Raw genomic sequence first — 19,414 nt, 5'->3', positions numbered from 1 at the left:
CAAGCTAGAACCCAGGATCACTTCAGCGCAGGAAGAAGGGCTGTGTTTCGAGCGCTGGCCGTTGGGACTTCTGTCGCCCTGAGCAGTGGTGGGCATTGGCATCGCATTCAAGGGCGTGTCGCCGGGAAGTCCGATGGTGTCCCATGTGGGGGGCATCCCAGGCTGGCTCTCCATTGCACATGTCCCAGGTTGAACCGACCACTACTCGGCTGGCCCTCCACCGCATCCCTGTACCCTCCCAGCCCACCTCCTCAGAGACGTACTGGCCTCTTGGTTGTTTCCCCCTTAATTTCAGAAGGTGGTCCACTAGGTGGAGACGTGCTAGCTTTTGACCTGGTGTGACCCCCTATCTCTCTCAGTGCTCCAATGAGGTCTTCCCTGGCTTCCGGCTGACCTTCCCAAGCTCAGCCCTCACTCTGTGATCTAACTGTTGGGCATGGGCGGCTGGGTGAATCCATTGCAAGTGGGGCTCACGCCCGCCCTTTCTGGCAGTTGATCGCTAATGCCCAGGCTTGCTGAGTATTCTTGCCAAATATAGAATTCGGCTCCGTGACTTGAGGAACTTGTTGCTATGCCTTTCGCGAACTGAAAACATTGGTTCTGTAAAACAATTCAGATTTTGATGTTGACATTTAATCTTTTCCCCTACCACTTCCTGAATTCCCTAAGCTAGAGCCTTTGACCTCCAGATCCTATTAAACCATCGTCATACGAGCTGTCCGGACACAGGCTTTCATTCAAAGCAAGCTAAGAGGCACACAGGATTTTTGGCCGGGCACTTCTTCCAAACACGATGATCGTGAACCCCCACCCCCACCCCCACCCCCCTGGGGCGTTATTTGTGTAACTTTGCCTTGCTTCCTGCCTTTCCTCCCCTCCTCTTGTCATGGATGTTTCCAGATGACCTTTTGTGAATGTAATTTCCAATGAGAATGTTTCACAGTAGAAATATGCTCTCCCTTGAGGCTTGTTCTTGATATTTCTAGAGATTTATTTAATTGGACTCTACCGAAATCCCATTGGGAAACATACTTTTGCTGTGAAGTTGTGATGTGTTTAATTTGGGGTCTTAGACAAATGTCGGTCCTCAGGGGAGGTGGACCGTTAAGCAGCTGTGTTTCTTATGTCCAGTGGGGTTGTTTAATGAATAGCTTCACTGGGCTTTCCTCTGTTTGTTTGTTTAGCAATGCTTCATTATTTAAACTTCTGCACTGAAAAGCAAAGAATGTTTTCCCTCTCTTCAGAGAATTAAACAATAATGGAGAGTATCTGGTTGAGCTCTTGGGAAAAATATGGCTTTGTGTTTTATAGCACTCTCCTATTAACATTCTTCCCTCTGCAGCCTTCCAGTATGATCTCATGGATTTTTTTTCCCCTCCCTTAATCCGTCTTGATGGATTAACGGGTATTGAGCTTTTTAGGGAACGGAGAAGGTGGAGCCCTCGCATGGTATAGAGTAGCGTCCCAAATACACGGAAATTCTCCAGCAAAAATGTTCTTTGGCCCAGGAGGATGTAGCACGGAGGGCATTGGGTCAATGCTGATCCGCAGGGAGGTCGGTGTCTTTGGGAAAGGAATGGGCTTCTCTGCTTGCAGCTGGTTCATGGAACTAAGGTTCTGGGAGGCTCCATGGACTTGCTTCTGATGGCCATGCTGGTTCTTTAGGCACCGTCTTCCTCCTGACCTTGGAACATTTCTGGCTCGATTTTAAGATCTTAAAATATGGTACCAACTTGGTTTGGCTCCCAGGGGCCAGGGTCTCAGGTAATTGATAGGTTTGGGTGTGGTTCTTCAAAAGTAGGAGTTACAATTTATATTTTAAAAAGAAAGCCTTACTGGGAATTTAAAAGACTGTATTAGTCTGCAAAATACCACAGACAGAGTCACTTACACAACAGAAGTGTATTTTCTTACGGTGCTAGAGGCTGGAGGTCTGAGATCTGGGGGCCAGGATGGTCAGCTTCTGGTGAGGGTCCTCTTTTCCTGGCTTGCTGATGCTCGCTGTGTCCTCAGTGGTCACAAGAGAGTCACCAAGCTCTCCGGTGCCCCTTCTTACAAGAGCATTAATCTCATCATGAGGACGGCACCTCCATAACCTCCTCTAAACCGAATTATCCCTCAAAGGCCCCATCTCCAAATACCACCATGCTGGGGGGTCGGGCTTCAGCATGTGAATTTGTGGGGTGGGGTAGGGGACACAATTCAATCCACAGCAGGTGCAAAAGATGTAGTTTGGGAACGAGAAGTCATGATTCGGGCCCAGGTTTTAGAGTATAGGTAAATTGCACCATCTGGTAAATTAATTTTTTTCCCTTTTTCTTTTGATCCCCTTTTCTCTTCAAACACATATTAATCCCCCATTACGGACTTCTGAACATTCAAGAGCTTCCCACTGAACTTAGAATAAAATCCTCGCTGCCGAATGTCCCTAAGAGGCCCTCTGCAGACTTCTTTGACCTCCACTGGTCACTCCCTCCCCCCATCCCTCCACCTGTTCATTAGGCTTTAAACATTGGGCTCCCTTGAGTCACCGCAGACCTAGCAAATGTCCTGCCCTTGCCAATGGTGTGGTTCTCCCTGCCTCGTCTGCCCTTCTGGGCCCCCTCCCCTCTACCCCTTTCCCAAACCAGCTAATGCCTTCTCATCCCCAGAGAGGCCCTCCCTGGACCCCGTCTAATTAGTTCCCTCTCCTAGCACCCGGGAACTGGAGGGCGCCCCATGCCCTCATCATAATTAATCATTACCTTTTTCCTTGTGTGTTTTAATGTTTATCCTCCATCTCTTCCCACTGGACCCTGACCTGTGGGCAGGGAGAGAGGTGGAGAGAGGGAAGGGGCATCTGTGGCACGTCTCTCCAATCCCAAAATGTTTGGGAGGGCTTGCTCTTCGATAAAAGAGATTATAAAAGTGAAACGTACGTAATATCTCTGGTGTGTCCGTTTAGAACAATCCAGAGACTTGAGCTGAGTGTTTGTGATGCGCCTTTCTCCCTGGGAACCGGTTGGTCTGTGCTGAGGCTTTGACACAGTTCAGGGCTGGACGGTCAGAGAAACGAGAAGGGAATCTGAACTTGCAAGTTTCCGGGGACACGGGGCTCGAACTTGGCTGTCCTTCTTCCTGTGCATTTCCCTTCCGTATACCCAGCCTGTATTTTGATAGGCACAATTCTTTTTTCTTTTAGGTTTGGTTATTTATTATTTTGAGAGAGAGCGCGCACAGGCGCGGCGATCAAGGGCGGGGAGGGGCAGAGAGAGAGGGAGAGAGAATATCCCAAGCAGGCTCCCCACCATCAGCCTGGAGCCCAATGCGGGGCTCGAACTCACAAACCACGAGGTCATGAACTGAGCCCATGTCGGACGGACGCTCAACAGACTGGGCTCAACAGACAGGCGCCCCGATAGGCACACTTCTTCGTGGAAAGCTATTTACTTGATTGGATTCCAAAGCCCTGTCATGAAAAGAAAACAATCGCTTTCACTCTCTTTCATTGGCATGTTTGTTAGTGGGAGTGAAGCTTGACGTAGAGGCGGGCGAACTCCCCATGAACATGAGATTCCACGGGCTGGTCTTCCCATGGTGCCAGAGTAGGCACCCGGACCATCCTGCATGGCTGCTCAGACCAGTCCAGACCAGGCTGAAGGGTGAACAGAAGGCTTCTCCCAGCCCCTCAGGCAAAGGGATCGACCCCTAGGAGTCAATGATGCCCACCCCTGCCTTCCAGATGGTTCTTCCGACAGAATGGGGAGAGTGAGTGTGAAGGTGGGGTTCTCCATTAACAGGGCCTCGCTATGTGGGGGTGGGGCAAGGGGGCCTGACCACTTTTCCCACCCTTACCCTGGATTCTTTAAAAATAGGTTTCAGGGGCGCCTGGGTGGCTCAGTCGGTTGAGCGTCTGACTCTTGACTTCAGCTCAGGTCATGATCTCACGATTCATGAGTTCAAGCCCTGCATCGGGCTCTGTGCTGCCAGTGCAGACCCTGCCTGGGATTCTCTCTCTCCCTCTCTCTCTCTCTCTCTCTCTCTCTCTCTCTCTGCCCCTCTCCCACGGGCTTGCTCTCTTTCTCAAAAGAAATAAAGTTTTAAAACATAATAAAGATAAAAATCGGTTTCGAAAATATTCTGTGGATTCATTGGCAGTCCAAGCAGAAACCAGTTCTGGGTAGAACCTCTCCCTCTCCTCTTTCCTTCCCCTGTTCTCCTGTCGGGTTTCTGAGAGAGGGAGGAGGTAGGGAGGGAGGCAGAGAGAGAGGGAGAGGGGAGAGAGAGGGAGAGAGAGAGCTGGCTGTGAGGGAGAGGGACCCAAAGCTTGGTCTTCCTTCAAGTCCCAGGGACTCAGGCAGATACCTGAGGGGGGGTCCCGGCTGTGGGAAGTCTGAAATCCTAGTTTGATTCCCACTCACTCAGAAAAGTCATCTGCTGGCTAAAATAACACAAAGCTGTTTAATTGTTGTCTTTGTGGAAAATTACATGACTGTCATCAGCTGTTGCTTCTGGCAGTGCTTTCTGTTCTAATGTAAATAAATGAGGTAACAGATTTAAAGAAACAGGCTGTATTTACATACTTGTGAAGCGGCCTCCCAAACCAGCTGCTTGCGGTATTCAAGCACACACAAATGAGACTGGTGGTATCCTGATCTCTGGGTACCCGTGAAAGCCTTAAAGTTGGGGGTGGTAGGAAGGGGACATGAGAAGGGCGCCTCCCCTCCTGGGAGAAGGTGCCCCTTTGGGTGCATTTGGGTGCATTTGCATTTGGGTGACTTCAGCGGGCTGAAGTGGAATCCCCAGCCCTTTTCTGACCGGTTCTGGAGCGAGGGCACGTGTCTACACCAGAGGCCACTTCCGAGCTGGGCGGTGTGGGGTGCTGGGGACACAGGGAGAATCTTTTCAACTTGGACAGAAACATGCCGGGATCAGCGTTTCTTGGAAGGTGTGCAACCAAAGCTTCGTCTTCAACGTTTAAAAAAAAAATTTAATGTTTATATTTGAGAGAGACAAAGTGCGAGCAAGGGAGGGGCACAGAGAGAGGGGGGACATGGAATCCAAAGCGGGCTCCAGGCTCCGAGCTGCCAGCACAGAGCCCAACGCGGGGCTGGAACCCATGAACCGTGAGATCCTGACCTGAGCTGAAGTCAGACGCTTAACGGACTGAGCCACCCAGGCGCCCCTTCCTCTTCAGTTGTCGGAAGTCGCAGTTCTTCAGTCACTGGATCTTTCCGACTCCGTTCACTTTTTTTGAGGTAAATATTTAGGCAGGGATTTATTAAAAGTTCTTTCTGTTGAGGACATTACAAAGATTTTATCAATCAAAGAAGAGAGCCGCGTGTCTTAAAACATAAAAAAGAAGAGCCCCCAAGCAAATTATATACAGAAGTATCTAGAGATAAAAATGAAGCTAAGAGCTCGTTGCCAATTATACAAAGATTAGGAAGGAGCAAAAGTGGAATTTCGTTCTTGGTATATATTATAGTCGAGTATTAGCTTATTTGCAGAATGCTAGACTTTATAATCTACCAAGCTGTTTTGCTGGGAGCAATGGCATGTCATCTGAGGGGTACACAAATAAGTAAATTACCCGAGTTATAATGACTATACAAGCAATGTCTTGCCGGTAGATTATACATGTGTATATATGTACATATACGTATGTGTGTGTGTGTGTATATATATATATATATATATATATATATATATATCCAGAAAATTTGCCAGAAATGCATGTATTTTATGCCTGTTTCACAACCCTATATATCTCCCCCTCCCATTCTATTGAAATCTTAGAACATGAATAACTAAATATAATGAAGTTTCCAATGGAGACCACCAACCACAAGACCCGCCCCCGTTCTGCACACCACTTCCTCCTGCGTTTGTCTAAGCTGGGACCCAACAGCACTGAACCTGACCTTTACAAGAGCAGAGCTGCAGGCCGGCAGCCCGGTGGCATCTTCCGGCACCCTTTCCCTTGGGGCTGGCGCTGGAAGATGGTCTCCGATTCCCTCCGCGTACCTTTCTTCAAGGTCCCCCCTCCAGCTAAACCGACGACAGCTCTAGAGCAAGGAAAGCCCCCCAACGTCTCCCCCCCCCCCCCGGAGTGCTCATCATGTCCGTCCCCCGCTGACAATTCTTCTCCAAATAGCCACAGGGCTTGAATACCTTCTTAAAGATACCAGGATGGATGTTTTACGTACAGTTTCACTGAATCCCTACCACCCACCTGAACAGAAGTATTCCAGATTTATACTTATGGAAAACTCATCCAGGAGCACCCAGTAACATTCACAAAGCCCCACAGCTGGCACACGACAGAGTCATTTTTCTGAATCAAGGCAAAGCTTTGCCCCTCTGCCTTATATATCACAGATGGCCTTCTAGAGCTGGGTTTTAAGATATATCTGTAAATAACGTGTATCTCCCACCAAAGAGATCAGACAATAAACAAACAGATAAAAACAAAAACCCGTGAGGCAACATGTATCTATCTTTCTGGAACACTTAACGGTATTTACCCAAATAATCAATATGTACTCAGTTGGCGTCAAGATACTGATTTGTTGAGAATTTTAAGCTTAACGTACCTCTTGTATATGTGTTGTGTTTTTTTTTTTCACACTGGGACATTTCACACGTAGGCGATGATGTGATAGGATTGTAGGGATCCTAGGGAGACTCATCTCTGATTCGTGGTCCTGGCCACCATGGCTGCTGGACCCAACCTCCTAAGTCTCTCTCTTCCCTGGGTAACAAAAGTGTTTCTTAATCCCTTTGTGTCCTCGTCTACCTAGTGACACAGTGCTCTCACTTGACTCATCCTCTCTAAGATAGCCTCCCCACGTTGCCTGGGGACAGGATCATATGACAGCTTAGGTGACACCACCTGGCATTGAACTTGAAATCATTCCTACTATGAAATCCTCAGTTGTGTCTGTGGACTCTGAAGACTGTTTCATGTGAAACAAGCCAGGGACAGTAACCTCTGTGGTTCTAGCTGGCATCCCCAACATTTCCCCTGTGAGGGTGGGTAATTCTCTGCCTCGAAAAGTATGAATTGACTGTGACTCCCGCTCTATGAGAGTTTCAGTGCTAGAAGCCTGACATCCACTCTGGTTTCTCCAAGCTTTGTTTCTTCCACAAGGATCCTTGTGTGTATAGAATCTGGAGAATCTGCTTCGATATACTGCAGTTTCCTTGGAGGAGCCCCAAAATAGGATCCATTAGGGCCCATTTTACACCGATATCTTTCTCATTTGTCGTAATATCTAACTCATATAGCATCGTATCCATATTAAGAGACCTATGAGATAGATACTAGAGCTAACTACGTGGATGTGGACACCGAGGGGCAGGGACGTTACGTAACTTGCCCAAGGTAACATAGCTAGCTAGTGATGGCAGCCAGAGGTTTAAACCCAAGCAGCCTGGCTCCAGAGTCTGTGTTCTTAACCACGGTCATCAGAGCACCAGTTTGCTTTAAAAGACTCATCACCGAGTAAGGAAAAGTAGACAACAAAAAGGAGTGATCAGCATGCTGTCACTCTTCGAGAAGAGTTCCATTTTCATCCCCCTCCACCTTCCTTTGGGGGCTAATTCCATCTGCTGACCTTCAGTGAGGGTTTTCCTTCAATTTCTGGAAAGTGCTCACTTTCCGGCCTAGCGTGAAACGAAAAAAGCGTGTGCGCGAAAGTGCTGTCCATCCCCAGAATACGGAAATCTCTTGCTTGTAGATTCTGCATTTGGATGTGGTTCTTTAATTTGCCGCCCAGAGCCCTGCTTCTGAATCACATTACAGAAGGCTCCTCTGTTTCTAGGACGGCAATAGTCAACACGGCAACGGGAACTGAAACAAATCTGCCGGGAGGTTTCCCACTCACACTGGGATCCATTGCTTCAGCGGGACGGTCGCCTTGCTGTTGGGGGAAACCAAGGCGACCTGTATTCCTACATATTTTTCTCTAGGGGTTGGGTATGCTTGGTTGTTGCCATTCGGAATCAAAGTGCTGACCATGCTCATTTTGGCAGAGAACCTAGTTTTGCCGATAAGGTTTGAAATGTTTGCCCCCAGCAATGGTGCTCCTGCCTGGAAAATAATTGCACGGTAACTGGAAGCAATTGTGTGCGTAAGAAGGTCAAGATCGCTCAGCCCGGTGGGGACTGGGGAGGCGTGGGGGGGGTGGGGGCAGGGATGGGTGTAGAGCACTTTTATTTAAAACACCATCCGCCTCTGGAAAAAATAAAATAAAACAAAACAGGAAGTCAAAAACTATGCAGTCGTTATTGGGAAAGCTAGGGCCAACAGATGAAATCAGATATATTTGTTTAGGCAGGATAGGGAGCTATTTGTTTTCTTTATGATGAAAGTATATTATTTCAGTGTTAAAACTGCTCAGATATGTTTGTCCCTGGTTCTTTTTAAGTAAAAATTTAAAAGGAAAAGCTCTGGAATATTAGCTTCCTGATCGTTGTTTAGGGTCTTCTTTTTTTTTTTTAATTTATTATAATTTATTGTCAAAGTGGCTACCTATAACACCCAGTGCTCATCCCAGTAGGATCTTTATATTAAGAAATTTGGGGGAGGTGGCACCTGGGTGGCTGGGTCGGGTAAGAGTCCAACCTCGGCTCAGGTCATGATCTCGCAGTTCGTGGGTTCGAGCCCCGCGTTGGGCTCTGTGCTGACACCTCAGAGCCTGGAGCCTGCTTCGGATTCAGTGTCCCCCTCTCTCTCTCTGCTCCCCCACCCCCCACTAGTGCTCTGTCTCTCAAAAATGAATAAACTTTTAAAAAATTAAAAAAAAAATTTTTTTTAAGATCTTTAAAATGGTAGTTTCCCAAAGTAATAGAAGTAGAAAAGTGCTCACCATGCATAGTTGTTTTCAGGTACTTTATTTTTACTGCGCAGTTTAATCCTCAAAATAGTAGTGTGAGGTACTCTTCTTACCCCTGTTTTCTATCTGGGGGAAAGAAATTTGCTCGGGGTCCGGAAGCTAGTGTTGGCGGTGCTGGCGCTCAGACCCAAGGCGGCCGGCCTGAGGACCGACCACGCATGGCACTTAGAGTTCTCGTGAAATGCAGTGTAGACGATCAAAGGGAGATAAGGACAAGGAGGGTAATGATTATGGGGTAAGAAGACATTACGTATCAGATGCCTGGCTATATATCAACATGCTTACCTAGGCTGCTCAGACCACAGCCCTGCGGGCAGGTGACATTACGTCCACTTTGCAGATCAGTAAGCCGAAACTTAATGAGGGGCAGTGATTTGCATCAAGACTCACTGCTCTGATGGGGCAGAATCAACATCACACCCTGGGTCTGTCTGCCTCTATCAACTGCTCTTAACCACCAGCCACTTTGTCTCTACTTTGCTTGTCAGTTATCCTGCTGTAATGTTCTTACGTAGTGAAGGACCAACAGGATGGAATCAAAGCTCCTCACTAGGTGATCAGGCAGTTCAGCCTCTAGTGATACATGGTAGCGTAGGGTCCGGGGAAGGTGGTTGGAAGAGAAAACCATATCAGCCTTAGTCTTCCCTCTCCTCCTTCCCCGGCTCCCAATTCCAATTCCCTAAGAGCAGAAAAACCATCCTCCCCACAGACATCTCTCTGAAGAACCACCACGGTGAGATTCGACCCGTTCATTTTGCCTGAAGCTCCCTCCCAGGAGAGTTGTGTAACTGCGGATGTGCATGACCCGTAGGGGGACTGATGCTGAAGCTGGTCAGCAGACTGACGAGTGAACAGGAGGCGATTTCTTCGTGCCCCTCAATGAGAATTCCCTTGTCCAACTAATGTATTTGAGCCCGTGGTATTTCCTTTTCTAGCCTCGTCATCTTCCAATATTCTATGAACGGAGTCCCCACATGGCTGCAACATACAACACACACGTAGTTTTGCACGTGAGCACCCCCTGTGAGTCGGAGCCTTCTGTGTCTGTCTGTCTCACATTCCCTCCTCCCCTCCCCCATGGGTTTTTTTCCCCCATTAGGCAAATGCAAGGCCCATGCCACCTGTTAGCATTACATCATTGGCTCTCCAGAACACAGTTGCACCAAAGGCCTTAAACAAAGTAGTTCTTCTTGTATTGTTTGTACTCAAAGAGCTGATATCATGCCAACTGATGTCATTGTATGTCTTTGTGTAACTGCTATGGCAACTGGGCAGGTGGGGAGCCTCCAGCTGATGTCATTGGGAAAGGAGGTATAGAGACAGAATTTTAAAAAGCTGTACGGTGCTTTTTTTCTGTGTGTGGGTTTTTTTTTTTTTTCTTTTTTGGCATGCATTTTGTTTTTTTTTTTTTTTTAAACTAGCCGCTTTTAAGACAAATTACAGCTTGAGAACCCTAAATAAGAACAGAGAAAAGTCCCCTCCCCACCCCTTCGAGACTTCTTTTGAGTTTATTTGGTTCTTTCCTCTCATCTTAGATGAAAAAGTGTAACGACTGCCTTTTTCTTAAGGGGAAAAACAAAGTGAATTAGGTTCCCATCACAGAATCAGTGTAAATCATTTACTTGGATTTTATGGAGGCAAAGCTAAGCGGATTTTAAAATAACTCTTTAAAGTCTCTTTCGTGGCATTTGTGATGGTAACAGTGGGTGATTTCAATTTGCTTTTTTTTTTTTTTTTTAAGTTGTCACTAGTGAAGTCTTTCTGGCTTTCCATTTCCTCTGTCTAGTTGACAAATAATCTCTTAGGGCCCAAACTTTTTAATCATGATTTCGTAGCAGAGTACGCTAATAATATGTAAGGGCAGAGTTTAATTCTAGAAATCCACCAAAATGAATACATAGCTCCTGTTTTTCTTTTTGAAAAGCAAAGAGAGGTTTTAACACTTACAGATGAATGAAATGACCATAATATTACCCTCTTTGAATGATCTTTGTGTCATCGCTGGGCCTTGATGAAAATATGACTTAGCCTGTTGTCACACCTGGCTGTGTGTGTTTGGGGCAAGAACAACCTGAGACTGTCTAGGTTGTGGCCTGGAGATCGCTGCCCTAGTTGCCAAAGATGAGACTTGAAATGGAGGAGGGCATATGTTAGGTTCAGAAACTAGAGGACAGATAGACTTCCTGTGTTTATTTCAACACAACGGTATCCTGTTCACGCTTTGTGTTTCCTGCCTTATCTCCTGAAACTATCAAGACAGATGTAAGGCCTGTATCAGGAGGCATAAATGTCATGTTCCGGAGGCTTTCAGCTTCTAGGAGGTCTCTAACTTCCCCCTCCTTTTAAAAGGAAGGCCAGGGTATCTGGTTGTTTGATTAGAATGGGAGCCCACGCGGCGGTAATCATATCAACTCAGGTTTCATAGCCCTTACACGTATATCATGTGATTCGACTGTTGTAACAATCCTTTGGGCTTAACCATGTGTGCGATGTATCTAACAAATATTAAAGGAAAAACTTAAACGATACTCTGCGATCCATAAATTTCCTACCTCAAATTCTTTTTTGCATGGTCCTTTAGCTTTTCATCACGTGTATGGTGAATGTTTTGGATTGGATCTGTTTCGCTTAACGTTAAACAGAAACATTTTCTTTGTTTTCAGATCCCTTTCACAACTTTCAATGGCTACGTCACATTCCCTGGGATGAATATATTAACTTTTCCTTTTTTTTTTTTTTTTGTAATTTGTTTTGGTTCTTGGCCTTTCCTATAAAACAATAACGCTGTGGTCAACGTCTTGCCACATCTAGCTGGATATGTTTGGTTAGGTGATTTTCTTAAGATACATTCCCATAAGTGACGCTGCAGTCGTTGATGGGGACGTTTGCGCACTTTGCCCATGTGCATTCATTCCAGACCCCCAATCACGCTCAGGGGTAGATGCCGTTACCCTCAGTTTGCAGATAGGGAACCGAGGCACAGAGAGAGAAATTAACTTGCCTAAGTCACAGAGCCAAGAAGTTGTGTTACTGGGACGATAGCCAAGGGAATCCGGGCCTTCCAAGGTCCCTGTTCATAGCCACTTTGCCGTGTTGGGAGCAAACTTCTCATTCTGGGTGAGGTAAGCTTATGGAAGAGTGCAAGGCACGTGCCTCCAGTGCCGGGGGAGGTCGGCCATGCTTTCCCTGGCTCTCGAAGTACAAGGTTCTATGTAGGCCACTGAGCATATGGCTCTTTGAAGCAGATCAAATCTGCTGCTGATAAAATTGCCTGATGCTGCATGGAACTCTTTCCAGGGGAACATGGCCACAGTTTGCAGAAAGAGCACATTTCCAGAGTACTGCCTGCCGTGGGATCATCTGAAGCTTGTCCTGGATCTCCAAAAGGACTCGCATTGTTGTTCTCTCTCTCTCTCTCTCAAGTTTATTTATTTTGAGACAGAGAGAGAAAGAGAACATGGGCGAGGAAGGGACAGAGAGAGGGAGGAGAGAGAGAATCCCAAGCAGGCTCCCCACTGTCAGTGCAGAGCCCAGTGGGGGGGCTTGAACCCACGAACTGTGAGATCGTGACCCAAGCCCAAATCAAGAGTCTGACACCCAACCGGCTGAGCCACTGGGGACGCCCCCGGGCTGGCACTTGGGGTCCGATTTTATTTTCTAAGAGGTGCCTAGGCAGCAAAGCATAGTTTATTTCCCGGTGGGGGGGGGGGGGGGGGGACGGTGGCACCGTCTTTCCGCCGGCTCCAAAGTTCTAGGAGTGGTCACTCTCACCTTCTGTGTGTCTGCTCCAGGTGGACTTAGCAGTTTTAAGCAGAACCATGAAAACCTCTGTGACAACTCCCTCCAGCTCCAGGAGTGCCGGGAGGTGGGGGGCGGCGCGTCTGCAGCGTCCAGCGTGCTACCTCAGTCTCTCCCCACCACCCCTGACATCGAGAACGCGGAGCTGACGCCCATCCTGCCTTTCCTGTTCCTCGGCAACGAGCAGGACGCTCAGGACCTGGACACGATGCAGCGGCTGAACATAGGCTACGTCATCAACGTCACCACTCACCTGCCCCTCTACCACTACGAGAAAGGCCTGTTCAACTACAAGCGGCTGCCGGCCACCGACAGCAATAAGCAGAACCTGCGGCAGTACTTCGAAGAGGCCTTCGAGTTCATTGGTAACTATCTCCCGCGGGGGCGGCTCACCTTCAGCCTTCCTCTCCCTCTCCAGCTTTCGCTTTGATAGCGAGTCCAAGGTTGATGCTTGGGCTGCAAAAAAAAAAAAAAAAAAGACGGCTCAGAGGTGTTTCCAGGCCTCCCCCACCTGGACCAGCCAAAGTATTCTCCCAAGTCATGGCCCACGGAATGCATGGGAGCCCCTGGGATGGCTTGTAACGAATCGGTGATTCCCTTTGGTCGGGATCTGGTCAATCAGAAAGCCGCATCCTTGTGGTTCTCCAGGAAAAAGACGGTAGGGCTTGGCGTAGGTAGGTTCTGGCACGTCGTTTCAAAAGAAGTAACGGGGAGGGAGGCATAGGAGGACAGAGCTGCTGCCACGGCCATCTGGTCTACCGTGGCTGTGGGCGCCTTGCGGGAAATGAAGTTCGAGGAAAATGACACAGCCTCCAAACTCGCCCCCACCTCCCGTACCCCAGGTTAAATGAATTTGCAGTTGGTGTAGCTTCTCTACGTGAGGTTGAGGCACAGGTAGCATTTGCTGAAAGGCCGCTTCTGAAGAATGTTCTTCAGGAAAGCGCTGCTGTAGCGAGCATCCTCAAGTATCCCATCAGTGCGGAGGAGAGGGAGGAGAGCGGAGGGATGAGTTGGTTTTTTCCCCTTCTACTTGCTTTGTCTCAGTTCGTAGACATGGGGTAGCGGAAGCGAATGAACGTGTTAGCAAAATGGTACTAGGTTTCGTGAGACAGCTTACCCCAAACCCGCTAAAGTAGGAAAGATCAGGTTGTGTAGCCCGAGCACTTCCCAAGGAGGGGAATTCTAACCACAGCAGACTTTAGTCTCCAGAAGGAGGTAACCGCCAGCCTCACCCTGATCCCAACGGAACCTTCTGCTGCTCCCAGAGCCTCGAACTGTTTTAAGGCTCTAATGATCATTTGGGGGAATACCTAGCCCATAACCAACAATTTTTTTTTTCAAGTGACTCCAGCCTTCATTAACCACAACAAGGTGATTGAGTTCTTTCCCTAAATACTGTAGCAGGCTGTTACTGGCCTCTGTCCCAGGAAGAATGCACTCATGTTTGGCGATCCTATTTCAGAAAGAAAAGCCCTGGGTCTGATAGGTTTGCTGTGGATTTCGTGGTTCTGGCCACATCACCCAGCTGTTTTCCTAGCCGATTGTGCCTTCAATGCAGGACCATGGAATATGCAGTCTGGAAGGAAATTCTGAGTGGTCCCTGAACTCAGAAAAGTAAAGTGACTTCTCTAAGATTATAAGAATTTTAGTGGCCAAGAAAGGACCAGAACGCAAGGCTCTTGACTCTGAGGCAGGAGCCTTTCTACAATATGCTGGGGCGATGTTTGTTGCTCAATTGGTTCCCGAATGGCAACACTTGTGGATGCAAAGGTGTCTTAGATATTTTATTCATAATATTCGAGTCAAACCTTGAGACCCGAGGAAGAAATGTATGTCACCAAGTTGACGAGGAACTTTCCGGTTGATATATGGTGTTATGACTGCAATTTTATCTGATTTAATTCCAGTTGGGGGAAGTTAAGAGATTGTTTCCCATTTAAGGAGAAGCATAAGACATGCTTGTTCCAACAGGATTTCAATCCAAGCACCTGCATTCCTTATAGGTTATTCAGGCTTATCTGGTTTTTTAGAAGGAAAACAAAACAAATAACAACTAGCATTTAACCTGAAGAACAGCTCAGCATCACAGCCTGCAGAGACACAATTTCATTTTTGTCCTTGTATCATTAAACTGAAATTGTGTAGTCTTGCTTTGGGGAAAACAATAGGCTTTATAAAGATAATAACATTCACTGAGAGTCTCATATAAACTAAGCAGAGTTTAGGGTTTCACGGTGCCAATTTATTTATTCCTGAATTGGGGGATATTATTCCCAGATTCCCTGAGCCTTGTTAGTTAGTATTATTCCCATTACGCAGACAGGAGGATTGAGGCTCTCGGGAGTTAGGTGATTCACACAAGGTGTTCATCTACTGTGCAGTGAAACCAGTGGTCAAACCTTGCACTTTGCAGCTCATTTTCCTACAACCATGCTTCCCAGTCTTGGTGTGGAGGTGAATAAATAGCGTGTGCTGAGGAGCAGAAACTAGAAAAGGGAGCTGCTTTCTTCAGATACCGTCATCTAGGAGAAGTAAGCTTCATTCATAGATGTTTAAGATGGAATTTTGTGTGAGGTTTCTTTTCGCAGTTCGCCGGAGGGTAACCCATAGAAGTGGTTTAAATTAGGGGAGCCTTGGCTGGCTCAATCAGAAGACCATGCCACTCTTGGTCTAGGGGTTATGAGTTCGAGCCCTATGTCAGGTGTAGAGATTACTTACATAAATAAATAAACTTTTTAAAAAAAAAAAGCGGTATAAGTTAGATCACTCCTCTTTGCACCCCTCCCCTACTCCTCATCTAATTGATATCCCTTCAGAGAAACTTTCTTTGGGATGCCTTTTGGTCTAGAATTGTCATTAAGAATCCATGTAGGTAGTGCCCACAAAGCTATTCTCCCGAGCTTCTAATATATCTGAAAACTTACAAAGTATTGCTTCTTTCAATCGTTCCGGGTCCTGGACCATCACTAGAATTCCTCCATCTTGCTTCCCATCGCCATGTTGGAACAGCATACATGGATGCGGGGAGGGATTGGACAGTCACACGTAGGTGATGCCCCCTGTGCCCGAGCACTGCGACTCTTTAGCTACATTTGCAACAATAGACTTTTCTGGTAAGAAGCCGCACATAGCAACTTCCTCGTTGCGTTTTGTTTCTTTGGCCTCGGAGTTTAGCAGGACGGAAACCCTCATCGATTTAACACCAGTTCCTACAGATCAATCCTATAATAGAAAGAAAGAAATGCAGGGCTTTTTTTTTTTTTCCCTCTCTGTCACAGCTGGGACGGCCATTGTTAACAACACTAGTGTTGAAAAGCGACACAACCTTGAGATCGGAATTAACATCCTTGATCCAAAGGGTCTCCTTCATCAGTGGCTTGCTTCACGGGCAAGTTAACTGTGTTGTGACTCTGGCTGTAAGTAGGTTGTCACTACCTGTGATGTGAACGGTTCTTTTAAATGATTCTTTTACCTCGTCCTCTCTTTATTTATTTATTGTTTTTTAAGTTTACGTATTTATTCCGAGAGAGAGAGAGAGAGAGAGAGAGCGCGCACAAGTGAGGGAGGGGCAGAGGGAGAGCGAGGGAGAGAATCCCAAGCAGGCTTCATACCGTCAGTGCGTGGGGCTGGAACCAGAATCCAGCGTGGGGCTGGAACCCACGAACTGTGAAGTCATAGCCCGAGCCAGAGTCGGACCCTTAACCCGCTGAGCCACTTGTTCTCTCTTTAAGTGTAGACGTGTGGCATCTTATTCACGTTCATATTGCTGTCAGCCAGTTCTGGAGGTTGGGCCATAAACACACACAATTAACTAGCAAATTATAACTGAGCTCTAAAACCGCTGGAATTTATTCTTTTCTCGACAAAATATAGCCTTGTCACGTCTGGATAAAAGCTAATCTCTCTTTTCCCGTCTCTCCCTTCTTTCCTGCACCTGTCGCCTCCCTCCCTTTTCCCAGAGGAAGCTCACCAGTGTGGGAAGGGGCTTCTCATCCATTGCCAGGCGGGGGTGTCCCGGTCCGCCACCATCGTCATCGCGTACTTGATGAAGCACACTCGGATGACCATGACTGACGCTTATAAGTTTGTCAAAGGCAAACGGCCAATTATTTCCCCAAACCTTAACTTCATGGGGCAGTTACTGGAGTTTGAGGAAGACCTGAACAATGGTGTAACACCACGGATCCTTACGCCAAAGCTGATGGGTGTGGAAACGGTGGTGTGACAGAGGTCTGGATGGAAAGGATTACTGTTCTCCACTAGGAGACGAAGAGAAAGGAGGATGGATTCTGTCTTTTTCTCTCTTTTTCTTTCTTTCTTTCTCATTTTTTTTTTTTTAGATGGGGGTAACGTTTGTGAATGGAAACGAAACTTGTTTAAAAACTCTTTATTTTTAACAAGTGTGAGAAGAATTTAACTTTTGACGCCCATTGAGATTTACTTCCCGTGAACCGACGAAGCAGGGAGGCTAAAGGAGTAATTTTTTTAAGCCAACAATAAAAATATAATAAAAGCTGTTTCTTCCCCCTTTTCCTTTTAAGCTATTTGTAGAGTTTATGATTAAATAGTCTGTGCAGGTTCATAGACCGAAGATACTACTACAATTGCAACAAATTAAAAAGAACCAAAAGGAAGCGGCAGAAAAAGACATCGAATCACAAAGGCCCGACATCTGTCTGGGTCATCCACGCAGAAAACAAACACCCAATCAAACCAAGCCCAGGCGTGCTCACTGGTGCAAAGAGAAAAATCAGGGCAACTTAAGTGGTCTAAGAACCCTTCACATTCTTTAAAGAGACAAAAGATACTGTTGATTTTGTGTGTTTCATACTCTGGATTATTCCCCCCCCCCCCCTTGGGTTTAAGAGATTTTTTGAAATAGCAAGGGACTGACCATGTTACCATAAGCCTTGACTGGCTTCTCGTGCAATAATATGGGGTTTTGAGTGTGCAAACCAGTGAGAGCTGACAGCCAAATAATAGGCAAATAGTGTAAATTTGCCAGCTTGGAGATAGAAAGGAATTCAATAAAAATCAGTTACTTTCCTCCCCACCTTTTTTCCTTTATTATTATTATTATTATTATTATTATTATTATCATTTTTTGGATTTGATTCTGGTTACAGTGCCATAAACCTTGTTACATATGTATATCAGAATGTAAAAAAAAAAAAAGACAAAAATTTATTTAAAAATATTTTTCGCAAAAAACAAAACAAAACAAACTTGATGTGTTTCTGTTGATTGTGTAAAAATTTATTTTCATTATATAAATGAAACTCATTTGGGGGTGTGTCTTTTTTCCTCAACTCAGGTTCAAGCATCTCTTACCTCCGGTACCTTGTGTATGTAACGTAATTTGGAAAGAAACACGTGTTTTTATACGGGGAAAGAAAGATGAGGTAGGGAAAACATTCTGTGTTCTCAGGGTGAAGCGGAGAGAATTAGCAAGGAACCCAAAGAGCCCCGGTCCTCGGCGTGCCCAGTCGTCACCCCCTCTTCTACCAACGAAATTCTCTCCAAATTAGGGGAAATGTCAGGTGAAGTCACCTTTGAGGTTTGGCGGGGGGGGGGGGGGGTTCCACTCCAGCCTTTGAGTTTTGATGATCAGGTCACTGCTAGATTGATTAGTTAGAATTCTGTGATCTTTTGCAGTGGCTCTCTGATAAATATGTGTGAGCATCTGCCATTTAGGGGTCTTGACGGTCCCTCCCCTGCCCCATTGCCACTTTCTCACTTGGCATCTTTGGTAACATTAACCACAGAGAGTACAGAGCAGCAAAGTGCAATTTCCTGCTCTTTTGACAGCAAACTGAACTCAGCTCCTTGGGTACAGTGGCTTTCCCATCACACCTGGTTAATCCATAGCTGGTATCCCAGGGGTTCCCAAGCCACAGAAAAGAGGGTGTCGGGGGAGGGGAAGAACACGATCTCAAGGTTTTCTGCGTTTTATTAAAATACATGTCTAGAGGGAGCTGGCCATAGGGAAGAGTCACAGCAAATTGGAAACATGCCTGGCGTGAGTCGCCGAATTGAAGAATCCTGCCATGTCCTGTTCTAGATGACTACGCTTGACGTATTTTTGTGAACATTGCTTAGAACTGTTGTAACAAACTATTTTTGCCAGTTATTTTTTTAAATAGCTTTTCTACTAGAAGTGAAAAAGAAAGCGAAGACTGGATTTAATGGGAATTAGCTGAGAGCTGTTTGAATTATTTTTACTACGAAGTGTTAATCAGGTGAAAAGTAAATTTCTCTTTTGGTGTTTTCTCTTCCTCAGACTAGTACTTTTCTTGGTGTCAGAACATATTTAAGGAGTCAAGTTGTTATATAATTAGTGATTTAAAATACATGGTGTTTTCCTAGGCGTTTCTTTTTGTTTACTCTAAATCCAAAAGTTAAATTTCTGATAGAGTGTGTAAGGCTTTTTTCCCTTTGTTTCTTTATCTTTTCTCCCCCCCCCCTGTTTTTTTTGTAACAAAACAAGGAGAAGAATCAATACAATTTCTCTTCTTTAGCTACGTGGAAATGATTGATGGTCTTTGAACTTGATGATTTTGAGAAAAAGACTGTCCTGGGGCCCACAGGAATCCTGCCAACCCACATACCAAGAATTCTGAGAGACCCAGGACTTTTTTGCTAATCTGTTTTGAGTCACTTAGCCTCTATTTCTTCATGAGGAATGTTAACCACTTCATGAAAATAAAGTGGATTAACCCAACTATGGCTCTAAAAAC

At 46.2% G+C, this 19,414-nt stretch overlaps 1 protein-coding gene across 1 annotated transcript in view; it reads left to right on the top strand.

Annotated features, from left to right (window-relative positions):
• Positions 1 to 19,045, top strand: part of DUSP10 (dual specificity phosphatase 10) — a 41,047-nt gene extending 22,002 nt beyond the window's left edge. Inside the window, exons 3-4 of the mRNA XM_040461047.1 lie at positions 12,671 to 13,042; positions 16,637 to 19,045. Coding sequence (XP_040316981.1) covers positions 12,671 to 13,042; positions 16,637 to 16,902 — 638 coding nt within the window. The 3' untranslated portion in view covers positions 16,903 to 19,045. The remainder of the gene's footprint in view (positions 1 to 12,670; positions 13,043 to 16,636) is intronic.
• Positions 19,046 to 19,414: the final 369 nt, after the last annotated feature.

Source organism: Herpailurus yagouaroundi, unplaced genomic scaffold (genome assembly GCF_014898765.1).
Source record: "Herpailurus yagouaroundi ecotype Mexico unplaced genomic scaffold, PumYag 253, whole genome shotgun sequence".
Classification (NCBI taxonomy): Eukaryota; Metazoa; Chordata; class Mammalia; order Carnivora; family Felidae; genus Herpailurus; species Herpailurus yagouaroundi.
This window is presented reverse-complemented; position numbering and strand designations above follow the sequence as displayed.